Source organism: Pan paniscus, chromosome 5 (genome assembly GCF_029289425.2).
Source record: "Pan paniscus chromosome 5, NHGRI_mPanPan1-v2.0_pri, whole genome shotgun sequence".
Lineage (NCBI taxonomy): Eukaryota > Metazoa > Chordata > Mammalia > Primates > Hominidae > Pan > Pan paniscus.
This window is the reverse complement of record NC_073254.2, coordinates 138,971,134-138,992,180: the sequence shown is the minus strand read 5'-3', so window position 1 is coordinate 138,992,180 and position 21,047 is coordinate 138,971,134. Positions and strand designations below refer to the sequence as shown.

Genomic DNA, 21,047 nt, shown 5'->3' with positions numbered 1-21,047 from the left:
GTGCTGGTGATTCCACATAATCATTTCTAGACTACACCTCTCTTCTTGTACCTTAGGTTTCTATTTCTTACGCATTGTTAGACAGATATTCTAACTTATACTAAACATTTAAAAATATGAACTCACTGTCTCCCATAGTCCAAAATGTGTTTATATTCCTGTACCTCCTACTCTAATTAATGGTATCACTGTTTACACACTTGCCAAAACCAAGAAAATGGGAGTCACAATCGACTTTTTTTCTTTTTTCTTTTTTTTTTTCTGAGACGGAGTCTCGCTCTGTGCAGGAATACAGTGATGCCATCTCAGCTCACTGCAACCTCTGCCTCCCAGGTTCAAGCAGTTCTCCTGCCTCAGTCTCCCAACTAGCTGGGATTACAGGAGCCCGCCACCACGCCTGGATAATTTTTGTATTTTTAGTAGAACTGGGGTTTCACCATGTTGATCAGGCTGCTCTTGAACTCCTGACCTCAGGTGATCCACCTGCCTCATCCTCCCAAAGTGCTAGGATTACAGGTGTGAGCCACCGTACCCGGCTGACTTTTTTTCTTTCACTGCCACGTCCTATCTGTTACTCCCTCCTCTTAAACATTTCTTCTATTTGTTTCCTCTTCTTTAGTCCTCTGCCATACTTAGGTTTTGGTTGTATCATTTCTCACCTGGATTATTGCCATAACCTTGCAGATCTCCTTTCCTGCAGTACATTCTGTAGACTCCAGTCAGGGTAAACTTTGTAATGCTCAAATCTCACCATATGACAACCCACTTCAAATCCTTCATTGATTCCTCATGTCCTACCTTAGTGCGTGTCAAGGTTTCCCACTGAAAAAGGCCTTAACACCAGGGGAAACAACTTATGCTTTACATGGCAGTCTCAAGAGGAGCCTGAATTGGCTAGCTACAAGCACAGCTTGTCTTTGAAGTCTCATGTTTTCACTTTAAAATTGATAAATGTGTATTTTACTCACTTAAATCTTTGTTTATATAATATATAATTAATGGATTTTCCAAAAATCTTCTAGTAAAATTCGTGTTTCAGAAGATGATCAAGTTTCTTCACACATGCCACCACACATATCCCAGTTTGAGAACTATGAGCCTTAGGTTAAAATAAAAAGCATTTTGTACTAAAACTTTCTCCCACTAGGTTCCATTTTCTTTACAGTATGACCATGTGCACTGTGGCCTCCTGCCATGCCAACCCTCCTATAGTTTGCCAGACAGACCAGGTTCTTTCTGCTTTTACATATAGTACCCCTTCTTCCTGAATGCTTTTTCCTTCTCTACTTGGAGAACTCCTACTCAGTCTTTCAGACAGTTGCTGTGACAATTCCCTTCCCCAGTTTCCCTGTCCTAGAAAATTTGGGTTCTTGCACTACTGTGCTTTTATCATACCTAATAGTCACCTCTGATATCCTACTTAGTTTTCTGGCATAATGCCTTCCCCTCAACCCTGTGCAGTTATAGAGATACTGTCATATTTCATTTCCCCTTAGAATAGTGCCTGACATTCAATAAATGTTTATGGACGGTATGAAATAAACCCAAACTCAAATGAAGGTGATGACCTTCAGATCACTGAGAACATTGACCAGCCAGGCTCCTTTAGGGATATTTTTGAAGAATTCTTATTTGGGTGAGAAGTTGCCTCCTAAATATTTGTTATGGTACCATTAAACTCTAAAATTTCATTCATTTTTTTTTTTGAGATGGAGTCTCACTCTGTTGCCCAGGCTGGAGTGCAATGGCATGATCTCAGCTCATTGCAACCTCTGCCTCCCAGGTTCACGCAATTCTCCTGTGTCAGTCTTCTGAGTAGCTAAGATTACAGGAACCTACCACCATGCCTGGCTAATTTTTTGTATTTTTAGTAGAGACGGGGTTTCACCATGTTGATCAGGCTGGTCTCGAACTCCTGACCTCAGGTGATCCACCCACCTCAGCCTCCCAAAGTGCTGGGATTATAGGCATGAGCCCCCGTGCTTGACCAAATTTTATTATCCTAATAGTGAAAGAGACGAATTAAAAATACTTCATCTCCATTAGCACTTTACCTGCATACTGAAAGCATGTATAAAAATACCTTGATCCGCTTAAACATTTGAAATATTTTATATCCTCATCAAAGCTACATTAACTTTAAATTCATGATAGTATATTGTAGTCTGTAATATTTAAATTTGTCATAGTTTATAATCTATTAATGGACATACACAAGTGTTCTAATTTTTGAAATAATATTTTTTACTTCTATAATTTTTATCTAAAGTATTGATAATATTTTTTAAATGTGCCAAATGTATTTTTGCCTTGCAATTCCAGCTTCCTTGCGCTCAGAACTCAACCACCAACATGCAGCTGCAATTGATTTGTTACGGCATAATCATCATCAAGAATTGGCAGCTGCTAAAATGGAATTAGAGAGAAGCATAGACATCAGCAGAAGACAGGTAAGTAAGAGTATTCTGTACTCTGATGATTTCTTAAATTTGAATAGATTGAATGTTCATAATTTTCTGAAAATTATTTTGTAATAACTTATTTTCACTAGTTATCACATTCTATTTATATTGAAGAGCTTTATTTGATTCAGTTATTTATTTGAGACAGGGTCTCGCTTTGTCACTGAGGCTGGAGTGGAGTGGCACAATCACAGAAGGGAGCTTAACTGTCAGATAACTGCTAGAGCAGCACTAAACTAAGTCTGCTTTGTAAGCCATGTGATGTGTGTGTTTTAGGAGGGCCTCCTTAGATGCGCTTTCTCTTTAGATTATAGGCAGTGGTGCCACAATTATTCTTCAAAATCGTGTAAAACTTACTGAGAATGTAAGAGCACTGTGTTCTAATCTCAACTAATCCACTGATTATAAATCATCTTTGGGTATTGGTTTCCTCATCTGTAAAATGAGAGAGATGTCCTTTGACCTTTTGGGTTCTTTGTCATCTGACATTATTGAAGCTATATCCATATACACACTATATGTGTGGAAAGAGAAGAGGCCTTGAGGTTTTCTCATTTCAGCAGTTTGCTTTTGAAGAAGCAATGTCAGAATGATTACATTTGACATTCCAGTGTGTCATTTTCTTTCCCGCAGATAAACACAGAAATCAAATATGTAGAAAACTTCTAAAAAGGACTTTTTTTTTTAACAGAGTAAGGAGCACATATGTAGAATTACAGATCTACAAGAGGAATTAAGACACAGAGAGCATCACATCTCTGAATTGGATAGGGAGGTTCAGCACCTTCATGAGAATATAAGTGCCCTAACCAAAGAACTGGAATTTAAGGGGAAAGAAATTCTCAGAATACGAAGTGAATCTAACCAACAGATAAGGTATGCCATTAAGTACAACAGAAGGAATATGCAGTGTCATCTGAAAAACTGTTGTGCTGATATTTAGTAATCTATGCTATTTTTGTGACTAGACTGGCTCTCTAGTAAAATATTGAAGACCTCTTTTTACTTTATTTGATGACTATGTTATAATCTAGAACACAGATGAAATGTTTATATCTTGAATGATGTAACATGTATTCATTCACTTTGGAAATTGTATATAATTAACTGAATTCTTTTTAAAATGTTATTTGAAAAAGCATTAAAGGAGACAACTTTAACAAAGCCAGAAGCTTATAGCAGAAAGTAAGTAGCTTAATTTAGGCTGTTTACATAAATTTTCCATATATTATACCAAAAACCATTTCAAATCTGGTAGAATAATAGAAAGTTTTGAAAGCTTGACTTCAGAATAACATTTTCTTAACTAAAAATAAATCAAACAGGTTGCATGAACAAGATTTAAACAAGAGACTTGAAAAAGAGTTGGATGTCATGACAGCAGACCACCTCAGAGAGAAAAATATCATGCGGGCAGATTTTAATAAGACTAACGAGCTACTCAAGGAAATAAATGCCGCTTTACAAGTGTCGTAAGTCATATTATATAAGAAAATTCATATGTGGATAATAAATTTAGGAGCACTGTGTTTAACCTCAGATTAGCTGTTATTTTGACTCTAATAAAAAGGATACTTTAAAAAGAAAATTTTAGTGCTGTGTTACAGATGGTAATTGCAGTGCTATATGTTCTTTAATTAGGATGAGGCAGTTGAATGATGATGTTTTATCAACTAAGACTGCACCAGTTCTGCTAGAACAGTAATCTAAAGAATGTTCCTTAGGATCATGAACTATCATGCCATGGTGAAAACTGAAAATATGGCTATATATAATGTTAAGTAAAAAGAATATATAGTGAACAATAGGAATACTATGATCCTATGTACACACTAATAATGTATATTTTACCAAAATATCAAAATATCTTAACAAATACCAAATGTTAATGGTAATGGTTCCCTCAAGAGAATGGATTAGGAGGTACTGGAGATGAGAAAGAGCAATTCTTTCTTTTTATTTTATATACTCCACTTACATATTGTTTAAATTCCTACAAGAAGCATCTAATTGTCTTATGATTTTAAAAATCAATAAAGGGGAAAACATTACAAATAAAGTTACCGCTCATACATAGTAACTACAGTATTGTTAAAACCAAAGTTTCTAATTCTTATTTAATGTTCTTTGGAAACATTTAATAACCCTTCCTTTCCTAGATGCTTGTAAACTGATGTAGCTAATGCAGTTTGTACTCAGTCCATCTCTGTGGCCTAAACCCTGGTCCAACATAAGTTATTTCAGAATTAATCTACTCTAAGCTGCTGCTAGTAGTTTATTCACCTTTAGTCTCTCCTCTTCCAATCAAATATATATATATCCACATACTTCAGTAAAGTCACAATTAGTGACTAATCCCATTATCCTTCATGTCAAAGTCAAATGTAAACTTAACAGCTCCAATGTGCCTTATTCTACATCATCCAACAGCAACCCTTATTTCTTATTCCGTCTACTGTCTTTTTATCAGCCTAGTGGACCTTCTTGGGTTTCCTGTGTTGTCCTCTACAGTCTAGAATAACCTCCTGTGTTGTTGCCGTTTTAAGTATTGTCCTCAAATCTAAAAATTATCTTCTTTTATTTGATTTATGTGACCAATTCAATCTCTCGGTAAAGATTGTTACATACATAGGCAACACCACAACACACACATACAGACGCACACATGCACACACACGTATTCACTTAAGCCACAGCAGAAAACAGGTCCCCAGTTGTTATTTACTTGAGTATGCTGTGAGATGAGGTGCTCTTTCTGATGGGCATATTCAGAATCGTTACATTAGTTAAGCACTCAGTGAATGTTTCATGAATGAATTTTATGATTCTTTCTCCATCATATTTACCACTTTTTGAAGTTGCCTTTGAAATGGTGAGGAAACTTGTGTTACTTCCCTGGTCACTCTGAGTTTGGTGTTTGCTGTTATTAGAGGTGATTTTTAAATCCTTTTGGGCCAAGTATGAGCTCAGGTATCTGCCTTGTATAACAGCTCATAACCCCATACTTTTGCAGAAATGATTTACAATAGACCTCAATTCCTTGGCTGTCCTTTTTCCTGGCCTCAGTGGTATTCCTCAGACAGAGACTGAAATCTTGGCATCCCCCACTTCATGCTCTGAAAAAACATAGTCACAGAAAGAATAACGTCAGTCTGTGTGTGTGTCCTGTCTCCTTAGGAATGTTAATTTACAAAGAGTAAAGGTTGTGTCCTTGTTTTTCCTTTATTCTGTTGCATATGGTTTTGCACATTATGAATCTTCAGTAGGTAGCAAATAACTTAGTTTTTGATTTTATGATCATTTTTAATAATCAAAGAATTAGTATTTGCTTTTAAGTAAACTACCTGCTTTTCTAGACTCTCCTTTCATTTTAATGCTTCCACTTGGGTCCATGCTAACCAATTACGTTTCTTTTTTCACCAGAAACCTACTGCCACCAGGAAATTACCCCCTAGCTTTAGGTGTTTACTCCGTTAGTTAAAAACAAACACACACCAAATTTATATTTGACCAACACTGTCCAATAGATTGTCTGTGATAATGAAAATGTTTTGTATCTGCTTTGTCCAGGTTAGTAGCTTCTAGCTAAAAATGGCTCTTGAATGCTTGAACGGTGGTTAGCATAACTGAGGAGCTGAATTTTTAAATTTCATTTAATTTTAATTAATTTAAATGTAAATAGCCATATGCAGACTAATGGCTACAATGTTGGAAAACATAGTTTTAGACAATTGGTTGTTTCTGTTCCATATCCTTAAATGCAGCCTGCTTGGATCTGCTGAATGGTTTGGATTTAGACAGGTAGTGAGCAGGGAGAGTTGGTTCCAACTTATGGAGCTGTGGGAAACAGTATCTGAACTGTTCCCAAGGACTAGGGGATTCTATTGAAGTTCCTAATCAGCTGCACCCTGGCTTTAAAACTTTGAAATCAGAAGAGTCCTGTGGATTCCTGGAAGGCAGTGGTGCTGGGGGCTGAAGGGACATGGTGCAGCCTGACAGGCCACAGCCTGCCACTGAGGAAGCCTGGGGGCAGAGGCAGCTTCTTGCTTCTGCTCCTGCCCCAAATCCTGTTGAACTCCCTTCCTGGAGAGAGAAGGGTGGGGCAACACATGTAAAGGATGGGAAATACCCTCTAAGTTCTAAGTCTGTAAGTATTGTAGAAATGGTGATGAGTTCTATATTGCTTATGGATGATGATTATTACAAATCCGCTTTGGTGCTGGAAGTTAAAGTTTTAGATTTTTCAGAGAGTTCTATAGAAATTTTATTTTTCAGTGATATAGTAGTAAAAACTTTATATCTAATAAAAATGTCCTGATTCTGGTTTCTTTTAGAAACAAATGAGAGAATGGACTGTTTGATTTTTTTTTTTATCTGAATGATTTACTCTGTAAGTAAAGAAAGTTTAAGCTAAATGAAAACATTCTCTACAACTTGAGGTCATGGCCGATTTTTAATATGCAAAAAGATGGTTCTGAGATTATTGATTGTTTAGGTTTATTTCACAAAAGATGATTTCTTCTTGAGAGAAATGTTGAGTTTCTATACTTAGATTTTAAATAGATCAGTAATCCCCAATTGAAAAGAAGCACTCCGCCATACCTGAATTACTAAATTTTTTTTAAGTTTTGAGTCCTTTCATCTATAATACTCAAATAACTTTTGCTTTTGTTGTCATTTGATTTTTAATTTACCATTCGGGTATGGTTGTAAGCTTTGTGAGGTACGGAAGTAGTCTTGTCACAAATCAGAGTCTGCGTAATTTATGGGAAAAGAAAGGTTCAGCGTTAAAGTGCTTCAATTGCTATATTTCCTTTATTTAAGAGTTTAGAAAATGATGATATAGTAGAGTTTTTTCATCTTTATAAAATCAAAGTTATAGGATATATGTGTGCATAATATACTATTGTTTGGTTATGAAACAATAGTATACCATTTTTGGTTCTAAAATTCACTGATTTTATTTTTTTATCCTTTTCTTTTTCTTAACAAGACTATAACTTGGAAACTTTGTATACAGCTTTTTAGGCATTTGTAATTTAGGCCTGTTGTCCATGAATCACAGACATTGACCTGTATATTGTCAGAGCCAAAGAAAGCAGGGCATGCATGCCTGGTGAGAATCCATCAGTGGCCCTAATTAGTAATTTTATATGTTCTACTTCTCCTTTCTCCTTTTTTCCCCCTTTCTCTTCTCTCTTCTATTACTTTTAATGGAAATCTGTAAAATTTGAGTAAAAGGCTACACTTGTGTGGTATTCTCAAGGCGGCATTTCCCAGGCTTTAATCATTTATATACATCCTTGGGAATTGGGTCATTTCTGGCTACGTATATTATTTTCTTAATATTTTTAATTGACTTATTTTAACTTAAATATTTAATAGGAAAACGATATCACTACAGTAGAACATTTATCACTACTGAAAAATTTTATCCTTTATTCTAAATAAAAGCTAAGCTATAATTATATGAATGTAAATTTTGTGAAAATAAAACAATGTTATTAGATTCTAGCTAGCATTTATGCTGAAGTCCTGCCTGAGTGTTGTGAAATAGAGTAATGAACATAAGTTATGAAGGCAATTTAAGATATATAGACCCGGCTGGGCACAGTGGCTCATGCCTGTAATCCCAGCACTTCTGGGAGGCCGAGGCAGGTGGATCACCTGAGGTCAGGAGTTTGAGACCAGCCTGACCAACATGGTAAAACCCCGTCTCTACTAAAAATACAAAAATTAGCCGAGTGTGGTGGCAGACACTTGTAATCCCAGCTACTCAGGAGACTGAGGCAGGAGAATCGCCTGGACCCGGGAGGTGGAGGTTGCAGGTAACTGAGATTGTGCCATTGCACTCCAGCCTGGGTGACAGAGCAAAACTCCATCTCCAAAAACAAAAAATAATAATATATATATATATATATATACATACACACACACACCCAATTTTTTTTCTTGTGATTAGAAAGATTAAAGAACAAACTTAAAAACAACTGTGTATCCAGGAACAAAACCAAACTCCACATGTTCTCACTCATAAGTGGGAGTTGAACAAGGAGAACATGTGGGCCCAGGGAGGGGAACATCACACACCAGGGCCTGTCAGGGGGTGGGGGGCAAGGGGAGGGATAGCATTAGGAGAAATACCTAATGTAGATGATGGGTTGATGGGTGCAGCAAACCCATGTATACCTGTGTAACAAACCTGCATGTTCTGCACATGTATCCCAGAGCTTAAAGTATAATTAAAAAACAAAACAAAACTGTATCACCAGTTGTTCACACCTGGACTAAATTTTAGAAGCAGTGCTGGTTATGAGAGCTGCCTGCGGCAACTGAAGAAAAGAAAAATATTGACTAGTCTTGGCTTGAAATGGATATCGGAATAGTACCAAGTTTTCTTTCTGTAAAAATTTTGAAAGACTAGTAATTAATGAAATATATTTGCAAGTTAAATCTATATCATATTACTTACTTGTTCTCTCCTTTAATGCTTTCCTGTTTGTGTTTATATGGATTATGTTTTTTCTATTTAATCAATTATATTTTCCTATTTAATATCCAGGTGTTTTTCTTATTAAACATTTTTGATGATGTAAAACTATTGTATTAGTCCGTTCTCACGCTGCTAATAAAGTCATGCCCGAGACTGGGTAATTTATAAAGGAAAGAGGTTTAATTGACTCACAGTTCAGCATGGCTGGAGAGGCCTCAGGAAACTTACAGTCATGGCGGAAGGGGAAGTAAACACATCCTTATTCACATGGTGACAGGAAGAAGAAGGGCCAAGCAAAGGGGGAAATGATTTTCCCTTATAAAACCATCAGATCTTTTGAGAAGTTACTGTCATGAGAATAGCATGGGGATAACTGCCCCCATGATTCAATTACTTCCCACCAGGTTTCTCCCATGACACATGGGGATTGTGGGGACTACAATTCAAGATGAGATTTGGGTGAGACACAGCCAAACTATATCAGATATTTTATAGAGAAGATTAACTGATAATAATTCTGTAGGCAAAGGATGTTTAAGCTAAATAAAAACACTGCAATTTGGATTCAGGGATAGACCTTTATTATGCAAAAAAAAGTGGTTCAGAGATTGTAACTGATTGCTTTAGATTCACTTTACCTTAACTTCTCAATTAACAAAAAGATAGAAATAATAGTTTTAAATAAGGCTTTAAATTTAGTTGTTTAGCTACCATTTATACCAAGTATACTTGCTCAGCTGCGGGAAGCAGTTCATAAATCTTGTACTTTGCTTTTAATGATAAAAGAAAGTGCTCCAGTGACCTCTTGTGGTTTCTCCAACATAAAACCCAAATTGCTATTTCTTTTACTAGTTTAGTATTTCTCGACTCTTAATGTTTGCCCATAAAATACTTTAAGAGTTAACTCTGCCATATTGGGATAAAATGCAAGGTCACTTTATTTGAGTTAACAAATCACATTATTTTTCACTTGGTCTCTATTGTCACAAAAGAACAAAAGTTAAAGATAGTGGAACTTAACACATTGTACAGCAAGGTTGTTCAACCCACGGCCTGCAGGCCATATGCAGCCCAGGACAGCTTTGAATGCGGCCCAACACAAATTCGTAAACTTTCTTAAAGCATGATAAGATTTTTTTATTGAGTTTTTTTTTTAAGCTCATCAGCTATCATTAGTGTTAGTGTATTTTATGTGTGCCCGAAGACAATTCTTTAAATGTGGCCCAGGGAAACCAAAAGATTGGACACCCCTGTTGTACAACTTACCTCGCACTGATCTGATGAAGTCCTAGCTGATCCTGAGACAATCACTTCCTCACTTCCTCATCACCTTCATACCTCCCAACACCCTAATTGAGAACTTTAGCCAGGGGACTGGATAGAGAGCCTAATATGTTATCTCCAAATCTTTAGCTTAGGCTGAGTTTTTGGAGGGATTTTATGGTACTCAAATACACTGAGATTCAGGTACCTCTCTAGGGTTTTGGGTGGGAATAGGAATGTATAACTGATTTCTGGAAGATAGATCATCTACAAGTTACTCAGTATTCATGAGTGAATAATTTTTTCTAAGAATCTTTATTAACCATAATTTTATTGAATAATGTTATTGAAATTTTAAGTTCTATCCTTTATATCCTGAAAACAAGATTTTTAAAATTGTTCTAATTATTTGCATTTTCTAAAATTGAAAGTGCTTTTTCTGAAACTAAGCCAGCAGTTTCCATTTGTATTCTCTTCAGTCTGCCCCATCCTATATTCTTAGACTCAGCAGGATGTGTCACCTGCTTATAAAAAGTGGCCTATATTTTAACGTTCAAGGCATTCAGGCCTATTACCACCTCATATCATTCAGGACAGAATAGGCTTAGAAGGGAACATAATTCTTCTCTTACCTGATGAAACTTTTTTTCAGTTTGTATGTATTGGCTGATAATATAGAATTTTTAAACTTTCTTTTCTATAAACCAGGAAAAAATGATGTCATACATGTGTGTCCTTTGTTTTGCTTTCGTCTGTATTTGTTTCTTGTCCTTTTTATATGTTACCAAGCCTTGTGTTATCACACAATATTGTATTGTGATAAGCACTTGTAATAGTAAGCGTGCCTTTCTAGTATCAAACCTGTTATTTGTCAGGTTAGTATCATTCAACATATAATTTCTTCTGCAGAGCTTATCTCCAGATACTCCTCACCTTTTCTCCAAATACTCTGGAATGACTTAAAATGAGTGACTTCTTCAGAAGTAACCTGCAAAGCCTTTCATAGTACCATCTACCCCTTTAACTCCTTTAATGCAACTACTGCTCTTGAAGCAGTCATGTCATTATGCTTAAAAGTTTTAAGGAAAAAAGAAGTTTTGTTTCAGATTTTTGTGTGTGTTCAACTAGACTAATTTTTTTAATGTAGGTATTACAGAAGAATATATCTGAGTGATATCAATGAGCTAAAGTCTTTCTTGTTTTCAGATTAGAAGAAATGGAAGACAAATATCTAATGAGAGAATCAAAACCAGAAGATATACAGATGATTACAGAATTAAAAGCCATGCTTACAGAAAGAGACCAGATCATAAAGAAACTAATTGTAAGATATTTTGGTTTTAGTCTAACCATGTTAGTAATCAATAGATATTGATTGGGAAAATATGGGACAATCTTTTTAAGTAATGCTAAGTGAAAATAGAAAACACAGAACATGTGCACTGTGATTGAAAGTTCACTGAAATGTTTATGAATAAAGTAATTTTTAAAATTTAAATTTGGCATTAGGGTAAGGGAATTGTACGTCTTTCATTTTTTTTAAAAGAAAGTCTTTTTGATACATATTGAATGTTTAATATGTCACTGCCAGTATACAATTAATATACCATTGAAGTGTGTGTATGTATGTGTGTTGCACATGTAGTATTAGGATTGGCTAGCAAAGAAAAGCCAGCACATTCATGCATTAGCCTGTATTGTACACTAACAAGCTGAGCATATTGATTTCCTAAAATGTGTCCTAGCAAACACTAATCCAAAATTTTTACTCTATAGAAAAAAAATGTTCCATAATCTAGCCACAGAAAAGTTGCATGCTTTCTCTTGGAAGGTCAGTAACACTGAGGTTCTCTCTTGGAAAGTCAGTAACACTGGGTTCTTAATGGCTCTGAAGTTTATCAGCTAAGAAAATACGGATTTAACAATGAATATACTCTTTAACCATTCATATCTTCAGCTGAAGACTTTTGACTTTAGCATGCAAAAAGAGCATAAGAGCAACATGTATTTCTGAAGTCCTTTTTCCTTAATGCATTTAGGAGAGGCAGCTTGTTGTCTGAGACTAGAAGTTCCTACTGAAAGCAACAGGTAGCAGATTGGGGATCACAGGTAGAATCCAGGAGCAGGCTTTGGAGAGATGAGTGTGTGCTGCTTCAATCCACCAGCCACCCAATTTTCTACATATTGTGAACATGAGCACAGGCCTTATAGATTGCTGCATCTGATAGCAGCAGACTCATGGAAAATTATATTTCACACATGAAATCAGCAAGTATAGTAAATGTATTGAAACTCTGTTCCATATAAATAGCTATTAATTCCCAGTTCTTACTGAGGAGGTGTTATAATTGTATTTTGTCCTCACAGCAAATACAGTAAAGCAACTTTCGAAAGCAACACAGCTCACCAGGGAAGAGCCAGGATTGTAGGCAAGGGTTGTTCCATACTCCTTCCACAACAGCCTGATTCCGTGGACTGTGAGGCACATAGGTCAAGATTAGTGATTTGAATGACAGTGGTGACTAAGAGAGGCATAAAGAATTCTACTAGATTTCACTAGAATCTAGTTCTGCTAGAGCACAGCCCTGCATTCTCCCACACACTGTTGTATTTACTTATGGCCTTCCCACATTCTGCTTACTTAATTAGAACATCTTGTTGGTGAAGCCAAAGGTAAAGGTTTTATCTCTATGTGGGCAATCACTTTTTCCCTGTTCTTTGATTACCATTGCTATCATAGATTAATATCTCAGATTAGATGCAATCGAATCTATTTACAGTACTGAAGAATAATGAGGCCGGATATGATGGCTCATGCTTATAATCCCAGCACTTTGGGAGGCCGAAGCCAGAGGATTGCTTGAGGCTAGGAGTTTGAGTCCAACCTGGATGATGTAGTGAGACCCTACCTCTACACACACCAAAAAACAAACAAACAAACAAACAAAAACTTAGCTGGCTATGGTGGCACATGCCTATAAAAAGAAATGGAAATAAAGATTAATGATATAGTTTCATCCTTATCTGTGGAAACAATTCAGTCATGCCCAGAGCCCCATGAATGTAAGTTGTAAACCTGCCCAAACTGCATAGTCAGCCCTGTGAAACAGCTGGGACCAAATAAAACATTTAGGTCCACTTTTGAAGGAAAAGGGTCAAGTGCTCGGGTATAGGGTTTAAAAGGTGTTGAAAACTTATCCCCCAACATTCCTTAAGACAGCAGCAATCATGTCAAGAAATCTTTAAACAAAGTATCTAAATCTTCATTCAGGTTTTATAGTAAATTTTAAATGAAATGCCGTTTATACATTTATGTTTTAAAAATATTCCATAGAAAATATTTAAAAGATGTTTATAATTCTTTTGCATAGGAGGATAATAAGTTTTATCAGCTGGAATTAGTCAATCGAGAAACTAACTTCAACAAAGTGTTTAACTCAAGTCCTACTGTTGGTGTTATTAATCCATTGGCTAAGGTATGTGCCGTAAACACTGTAGAACAGGAATGTGGTTTAAAAGTTGGTTAAAAATTTGGTGAAAATATTTGGAGCAGCATAGTTAGATAAAGCTCCCAAAAAATGTTTTCTTCTATTTAATAATCTAGCACTAAAACTTATGAATTATTTATATGTTCATTTTAAGAATGAAACTGAATACTACTCATATTCCTTTAAATGTATTTTACCAATATTATAAAACTTGATTCTACCTTTTTTTCATATTTCTAAAGAAAACTAACCTTCTGACTCTGCTTAAGACTATTTCTTGTTGTTTTCTTATTGTTCACAATCTTCTGCTTATGGTCCAGAGAGAGATTCCAGCCCTGGATACCCAACAGCTGTTCCTGGTTTAAGGCCTAACATCTTAATGGACCTTGGGTTGGACATGTATTTTGTTGCCTACCAATCGTCAGAGAAGGGCTTTACTTCTCTCAGCCTTCTGACCGTTCTTTTTGGTTTGGTTTGGTTTTTTGTTTTTGTTTTGGAGATGGGGTCTCACTATGTTGCTCAGGCTGGTCTCAAACTCTTGGGCTCAAGTGATCCTCCTGCTTCCAGCTCCCGAGTGGATGGGATTGCAGGTGTATGCCACTTTGCCCAGCTTTATGACCGTTCTTAATTAAAATTGAGTATGACTTATTTTGATATTTGTTACTCTCTTGGGACAAAAAGAAGAGCCTTGAAATAGACATGGCCAAGTCTTATAAATCTTTGTACCCTAGCTTCCCATGGCTCCAATCATGTTTTGGGTATAGTAGGTATTCAGTAAATATTTGTTCAGTTGCAAAATTTCATCACATTCCCTATAAGCCACCACAAATTATTCTGTGAATAAAGGAAGTCATAAAGAATAAATGATTATATATATACATATATATATATTGGCTTCATAGGAATTATGAATCTTATGGCAGAAATCAGTAGTAGAATAAATAAAAGTGATAGTTCCAAAGCTGTTTTTCAAATTCAGATTTTATTAAGTTTCACGTCATGCCTAATTTTTATTAGGACTTTACCCAGAAATTTTCCTTTCCTTTCACAGCTCGTAAAACTTCTCTATTAAGAACACTGAATCTATCCTTCCTTTACAAGTTAAAGTGTTCCAAACTTTAAACTTGAATGTTTTCTAAAATAGAATGACTGTAGTGGCATGTAGCTGTATCTCAGAGTCTAAAATACTGCCTGGCAGATAGAAAGCTCTGAGTAAATAATTGGTGAATGAATAATTATAATTAGTTTTAGTTTTTTAATTCATAATTTAGGGTGAAATAAGATTTTAATTATAAAGCAAGATTATGAGGTTTGTGGAAAAAAGATATACTAAAAATACTCCTTTTCATTTATTTATTTTATTGGAATTAAATTTTTTAGCTGCAAAACGATTACTGTAGAACTTTACCAGTATTCTTTTGATTTCTTAAAATAGAAACCTTAAGTAGGTTTAATTATGCCCTCTGGTGACTAGAATAAGAAAATGCAAAAGATACATCTTTGTAAGAACTTTCAAACTACTTTTGACTCCTAATAGTGACTTTAGTTTTCACAAATAGTTCTGAGGAAGGTATTATTATTATTTTCTTTTTCTGGTTATGCTAAAATAGGATTTTCATCAGAGACTCTACAAGTCACAGAATATGACAGAGGAAAATGTTTAGACAATGAGATAAATAAAAATAAAAGTTCCATCTTGTATATTAATTGCATTTTTTCCCAAACTCGAGTTATTTCCCTAAAAAGCTTACAAATTTAATTGGTATACATCTAATTAGTAAAATATGAGAATATTCTAAATATCTAGTAACATGTTAATTTTTATTTCTCATAGCAAGATGATGATCATTGATTCTAGAGATGTGAATAAAATACTTTGAGACTAAAGTTAGTGAATTGCAAGCTGATAGATTTTGATAATCTGCAGTGGAATTTGTCTTTTTATCTCTTAATTTTAAAGACACATTAAAAAATCAGCTGATTACTATTGTTTTGTAACCTTTAAAGTTTAAAAAATATGAGCCAATTAATGATACTGCCAATTAATATGGAAATTAGACTTAATTATGCAGATATAACTTTCTCTCTTCAGAAAGATAGATGTCACAGTGAATTTAAAACCAGATTATTTCTCTTAAGTCAGCTTTAGGTCTTTAGTAGAAATGTGCAATTTGTTTCAAACTACATTGCCAAGCATTTTCTCATTCCTTTTTTTTTTTCCAGGCAAGAACTGCCTCCCTTTGACAGATGGCTAAATTTCATGGACTCTCTTTTAAAATTATGTTTAACTTTACCCCTTCTCCTAATTTTAGCCTAAATCCATTTAACCTTCTATCTGCAAGACTTGCTCTCTCCCCTAATCCTTTTTCCCTTTTCTTCCCAAAAGGGTATTCTTTACCCCTTGGCACTCTTCTTACCTTCTCTCTCATTCCTCGTGAATGACTCCTAAATGTTTCTTCCTTATTCTTTCTGCCCTGGTAGCATGTCTGTCTTTGAGGATTCCATGTAGATAAAAAATACCTCCAAGGATTCCCAGACCACAGTTTGGGTAACACTGGTTAATTAACATTTTAATTTAACATAAAGCTTCCAAAATTTTCCCATACCAAATTTCTATCTTCTACCATTCCTATTTTCTCATTTGTCCTCATGCAGGGACTATCCTCACATGTATTATTTTTAATGCAGCAAAAGAAGAAGAATGATAAATCACCAACAAACAGGTTTGTGAGTGTTCCCAATCTAAGTGCTCTGGAATCTGGTGGAGTGGGCAATGGACATCCTAACCGCCTGGATCCCATTCCTAATTCTCCAGTCCACGATATTGAGTTCAACAGCAGCAAACCACTTCCACAGCCAGTGCCACCTAAAGGGCCCAAGACATTTTTGAGGTGAGACCCGTCTCACCAATGTTTTTTTCTTTTCTTTTTTAACTTGAGAAATTTACCTTCTTACATTGCAGAAATCACTACTTTAAGAACAACCTAAGAAAAATTACTATGAAATATTTTCTTCAAAGTATATTTATCACCTCTCTAGAGAACTTCCTTTTGACTGTGTTAAAAAGATTTTTTCTAATTTCTGGTCATCAGTCAGTTTTCTAAGTACTTGAAGAGGTGTTAATGTAATTTATATCGTTAGAATTTTAATATTATGCACAATTACTTTATTTTTAGTATTGTCACCAATTTTTAAATTAACAATCCATCCTTATTGTAGAACTTTAAAATAATTTTTTGTTTACTAAGTGGTTTTTGTTTTTTATATATGTTTATTTTTTTCCCTTTCTTGTTTACCAAGATTATTTATAAATATATATATATATGCTTATTGTCAAAATAGAAACATACGTAAACTCTGGGAACTTAAATATACTTATGCAAAAACTAAATTTAGAAAAAATAAATAATTTTAAAAATTTCCATTCCAATTTTGTTACCTTGCAGTTGTTGATTAAATGTATTAGCAAATTTTGAATGAAATGCAAATTTCATTAGAAATTTAGCCATTAGATAAAGTCAGAAAGTACTGTTGTTTTATGCTCATCTTACTATTACTGATTTTTTGCTGCTTTATGTTTTTTTTCTTATTCTTACTAAATCTTAGCAGTGTCACTAGTAATAGTCTTACAAAGTAGGCAGGTTTTTTTAGGCTAAGTGATTAGTGACATAGTTAATGATTAACAAAAAAAATAGCAAGAATGAAAATTAGTCAGATACACCTCTGAATTTGTCTCCTGCTAAATATTTTGTGTTGCTTATTTTCCCTTGTGCATGGGTATGTTCAGGTATCAGTAAGATGCATGTGCATGAGCTCAAGGAACATGACTACTGGAGTTTCCATTACACATTGTTGCGTGCCTTGTAATTTTCCCCAAAGACGGTAGGGATTCTTTTGTTTTCTTAAGTAGCCCAAAGAATCTTTAGTTAGAATTAAGAAAAGTATAAACTATATAACATCAATGACGGGGGAAATTGTATTTTTAGTGTTCTCCCTTTCCTGGAGTATTTGCATAGGGAATTATGAAATGAAAATTTAATGTAAAATGCATATACTAAAAAATACTAGTAGTTACTTTAGTTATATTTAAGGACACATCTGTACGATCAGCTAAAAGAGAAAAGGTGCTGAAAGAGAGGACCATTATTTTATTCTCTCTTGTTTCCCACAATTCTTACTGAATTTTTTATTCAAAGAAGGTGACATTTTTGCAGTTGTTTTTTGTGATTGTTGTGATGTGGCTCCTCCTTAACTGACTTCATTTGAGCTGCTGATGCACTCTTATGCTCTCATGGAGTGGAGAACCGATTCTAGTATAGAGGGAGTAGCAAATCTTTAAAACACGACTTACAACATGGGGAACCCGTTGTGGTAATCTATGCTGATGTTTTATGTGCTTTTGCCTTCATTTTGCAAAATGACTTAATGCTGGGTTACATGTCTCTCTTTTTATGAATTCAGTCCTGCTCAGAGTGAAGCTTCTCCAGTGGCTTCTCCAGATCCCCAGCGCCAGGAGTGGTTTGCCCGGTACTTCACATTCTGAAAGAATTGTGTTGGCACAGCTCTGTATAGACTGTTACTAAGAGCATGACTTTATACAGATTGTTATGTAAATAGGCTTTCCTATGTCAAACACTGTGAATGAGAAAGTATTTGTCTCTCCAACTTGAAAATGCACTGTATTTCCTGTGATATTTATTGGAATCATTCTATAAGGTACTATATTATGTGTGTAATTATAACTGTTATTTTTATTTGAGATGGAAGAGTCTTTAACCTTTGTAATTACTGCATAATAAATTTTGTTAGAACAAACAATGATGCTTTTTATTTTTTTCTACGTTTGCTTTAATTTTTAAATATTTTTTAATTCCAGGTAAGACTTGTCAACAAGTTTTACTGCATTATAATCATGTAATATCAAATTATTTGACTTCAGTAATCATAACAGAATCAGGATAGGGAAATAGAAACTCTTGTTCCAGTACAATGTGTAATTTTAACTAAATTGTTCTCTAAGTTTACAAAGCTAGAATGAAAGTGCTTGTGTAAATTGTGGACTTTCAAGTGTATAAAATACTGTTGACTTTTAGGTGGTTTTTTTTTTTTCAGTTTTGATAGTTGAGATCTAGAACTTTAGTACAGTTAGTATCTATAATTAATACTATGTTTTATGGCCAAAAGTCACTGGGTAAAGAATAAATAGTCAATTTGATTTTAATTTGTCTTAAAAGCCAGTTTGATAGTTTTCTAAATTGATGTAATTAATAGGGAGTGAGACATAGGGGTTTGGAGCTCAGGAAAAGAAAGACTGGGCTACGGATGTTTTGGAACATGGCATGTATGAGATAGAGAAATCCACAGGTGTGGATGAGAACAACAAGGAAGGGGGTTGAGGATAGAACTTTGGGAGAAACCAACATGTCAGAAACAGACAGGGCTTGAATGAGAATGAGAAGTAGAGTTACAGATCCAAAAAAGCATAGTGTCCTGGAAGAAGAAAGTTTCAGAGAGACCCAGCAGCCAGCCAACAATGTTAAATGCTATGGGTGTCAGAAAAGGGAAAAAATGAAAAGTGTCCATTGGCTTTGACAACTACAAGATGGTCTTAGCAAAAGCAGATTCAGGGTAACAGTGGCAACAAAAGCCAGATTCTAGGAAAGAAGGAAATGGAAGTCAAGGAAGTTGAGACAGTGAGTAAAAACTTCTCTTTGAAAAAAACTTAGTAATACAGGGAAGAGGAAAGAGAAATTAAAGTCATAGACTGGGAAGGGTCAAGATGGGCTTTGTTTATGTCTTTAGGAGACTTTATCATGCTTTCATGCTGGAGGACAGAGAGAGAAATTAAAAGGACAGGAGGAGAAGGGGACCAGCCGCCCATAGAATACCTGAATCTTCTTCATAACATCCCTGACTGAGCTTTTATACTCCCAGTGATAGGAAACTCCTTTCTCTGAGGGTAGCACTGGCTGTGCCATCAAGTGTCTTAACCTCTGTGACTCAGTCTCCTGGGCTGTATAATACATATTACCTTCCATCCTACCTTCCTAGAAGATAATATGAGATAGCTCATGAAAGGTCTTAGGAAAGGTATAAATTGCTACAGATGAGAAAATAGTTGTCTTGAAAAGTAGAAGAGCAAATGTATTAGAAAACTGTAAAAGGATTATCAGGCATAATTGAGATCACAGACTATATATTTCTATTGAAACCCATCAGAATGACTGTGGGTTTTGACCATCTTCAGCTACTAGCAGCAAGTTTCTACAAAGGGATATTTGGACTTACCAGGATTAGGATAGTGTTGGATAATAGAAGGAGAGAGGTAAAAGGGACCCAGGGTTTTTGCAGAGAAGTGATAATGTAAATATCATTATAACAGCCTGATTGATTACTTTTATGCTAGGATTTTAGAAGTAAAAGCACAGTGAACAGATACTATTAATTGCATTACCTTAGATGTCAAATTGATTTTTACATATAGGTCAAGATGCTTAGTTCTTATCTCATTCTATTAATCCTTCATAACCAATTATACATAGGTATTAAATTTCACTAACACTGTATCTTAAAATATTTACCTTTTCATCATCATAAAACATTGAGTTTCTGACTCGTGGCTTTTCTCCAAACACTATGATTTTAAATCTGGAGTGAAGAGATAGGTCCTAAGAGGTGAACAGTAAAAAATATTTTCTTTGTATATACAGTACTCTGTACCGCAGCTCAAGCAGAAAGAGGGCATCTTGATGAGCTAAACCACAATTCGTTTGTTTTGCTGTGTCTTTTGTTACGTTGTAGAGAGTGTTAATGTGGATTAGAGGATGGGAAAGGAAAAATGTTAAATACAACATAGTTGGAAATACTTTATTCATGTCCACAGGAACCATATACAAAAGTTTGTCAAAAATCAATACAAATTAAATATTTGGAAAGATATCACAATCAGATTTCTTAGTTAAGTATTCAGATTCCAAAACTGTGTTAATGATAAAAGTATATGAAAACATTTGAGAGCAATGTCTGGCTTTGGGTTCAGCTAAAAATTATCCATAGGCAGTCTCTTGTTTATTTTCATAAACGAAGAACATATTCTATCTTTCTAACAAGATCAACAACATAATTTGAAATAGAGATATTCTTTGAAAATAATAAAATGCCTAATTTTTCCTTTTTTTAATTTTTGAGGCAGGGTTTCACTCTCGCCCAGGCTGGAGTGCAGTGGCATGATCACAGCTCTCTTGCAGCCTTAACCTTCTGGGCCCAAATAATCCTCCCACCTCAGGGCCCTGAGTAGCTCAGACTAGAGGCATATGCCACTACACTCAGCTAATTTTTGTA

At 35.0% G+C, this 21,047-nt stretch overlaps 1 protein-coding gene across 9 annotated transcripts in view; it reads left to right on the top strand.

Annotated features, from left to right (window-relative positions):
- Nucleotides 1–18,524, top strand: part of FAM184A (family with sequence similarity 184 member A) — a 117,988-nt gene extending 99,464 nt beyond the window's left edge. Inside the window, exons 12-18 of one of the 9 annotated variants that reach the window (XM_003827590.7) lie at nucleotides 2,323–2,450; nucleotides 3,154–3,338; nucleotides 3,788–3,934; nucleotides 11,425–11,542; nucleotides 13,590–13,694; nucleotides 16,395–16,597; nucleotides 18,168–18,524. In XM_003827590.7, the coding sequence (XP_003827638.2) occupies nucleotides 2,323–2,450; nucleotides 3,154–3,338; nucleotides 3,788–3,934; nucleotides 11,425–11,542; nucleotides 13,590–13,694; nucleotides 16,395–16,597; nucleotides 18,168–18,249 (968 nt within the window). In that variant the 3' untranslated portion in view covers nucleotides 18,250–18,524. The other 8 variants (XM_008952924.5, XM_008952923.5, XM_034962775.3 and 5 more) reach the window with 8 other exon arrangements.
- Nucleotides 18,525–21,047: the final 2,523 nt, after the last annotated feature.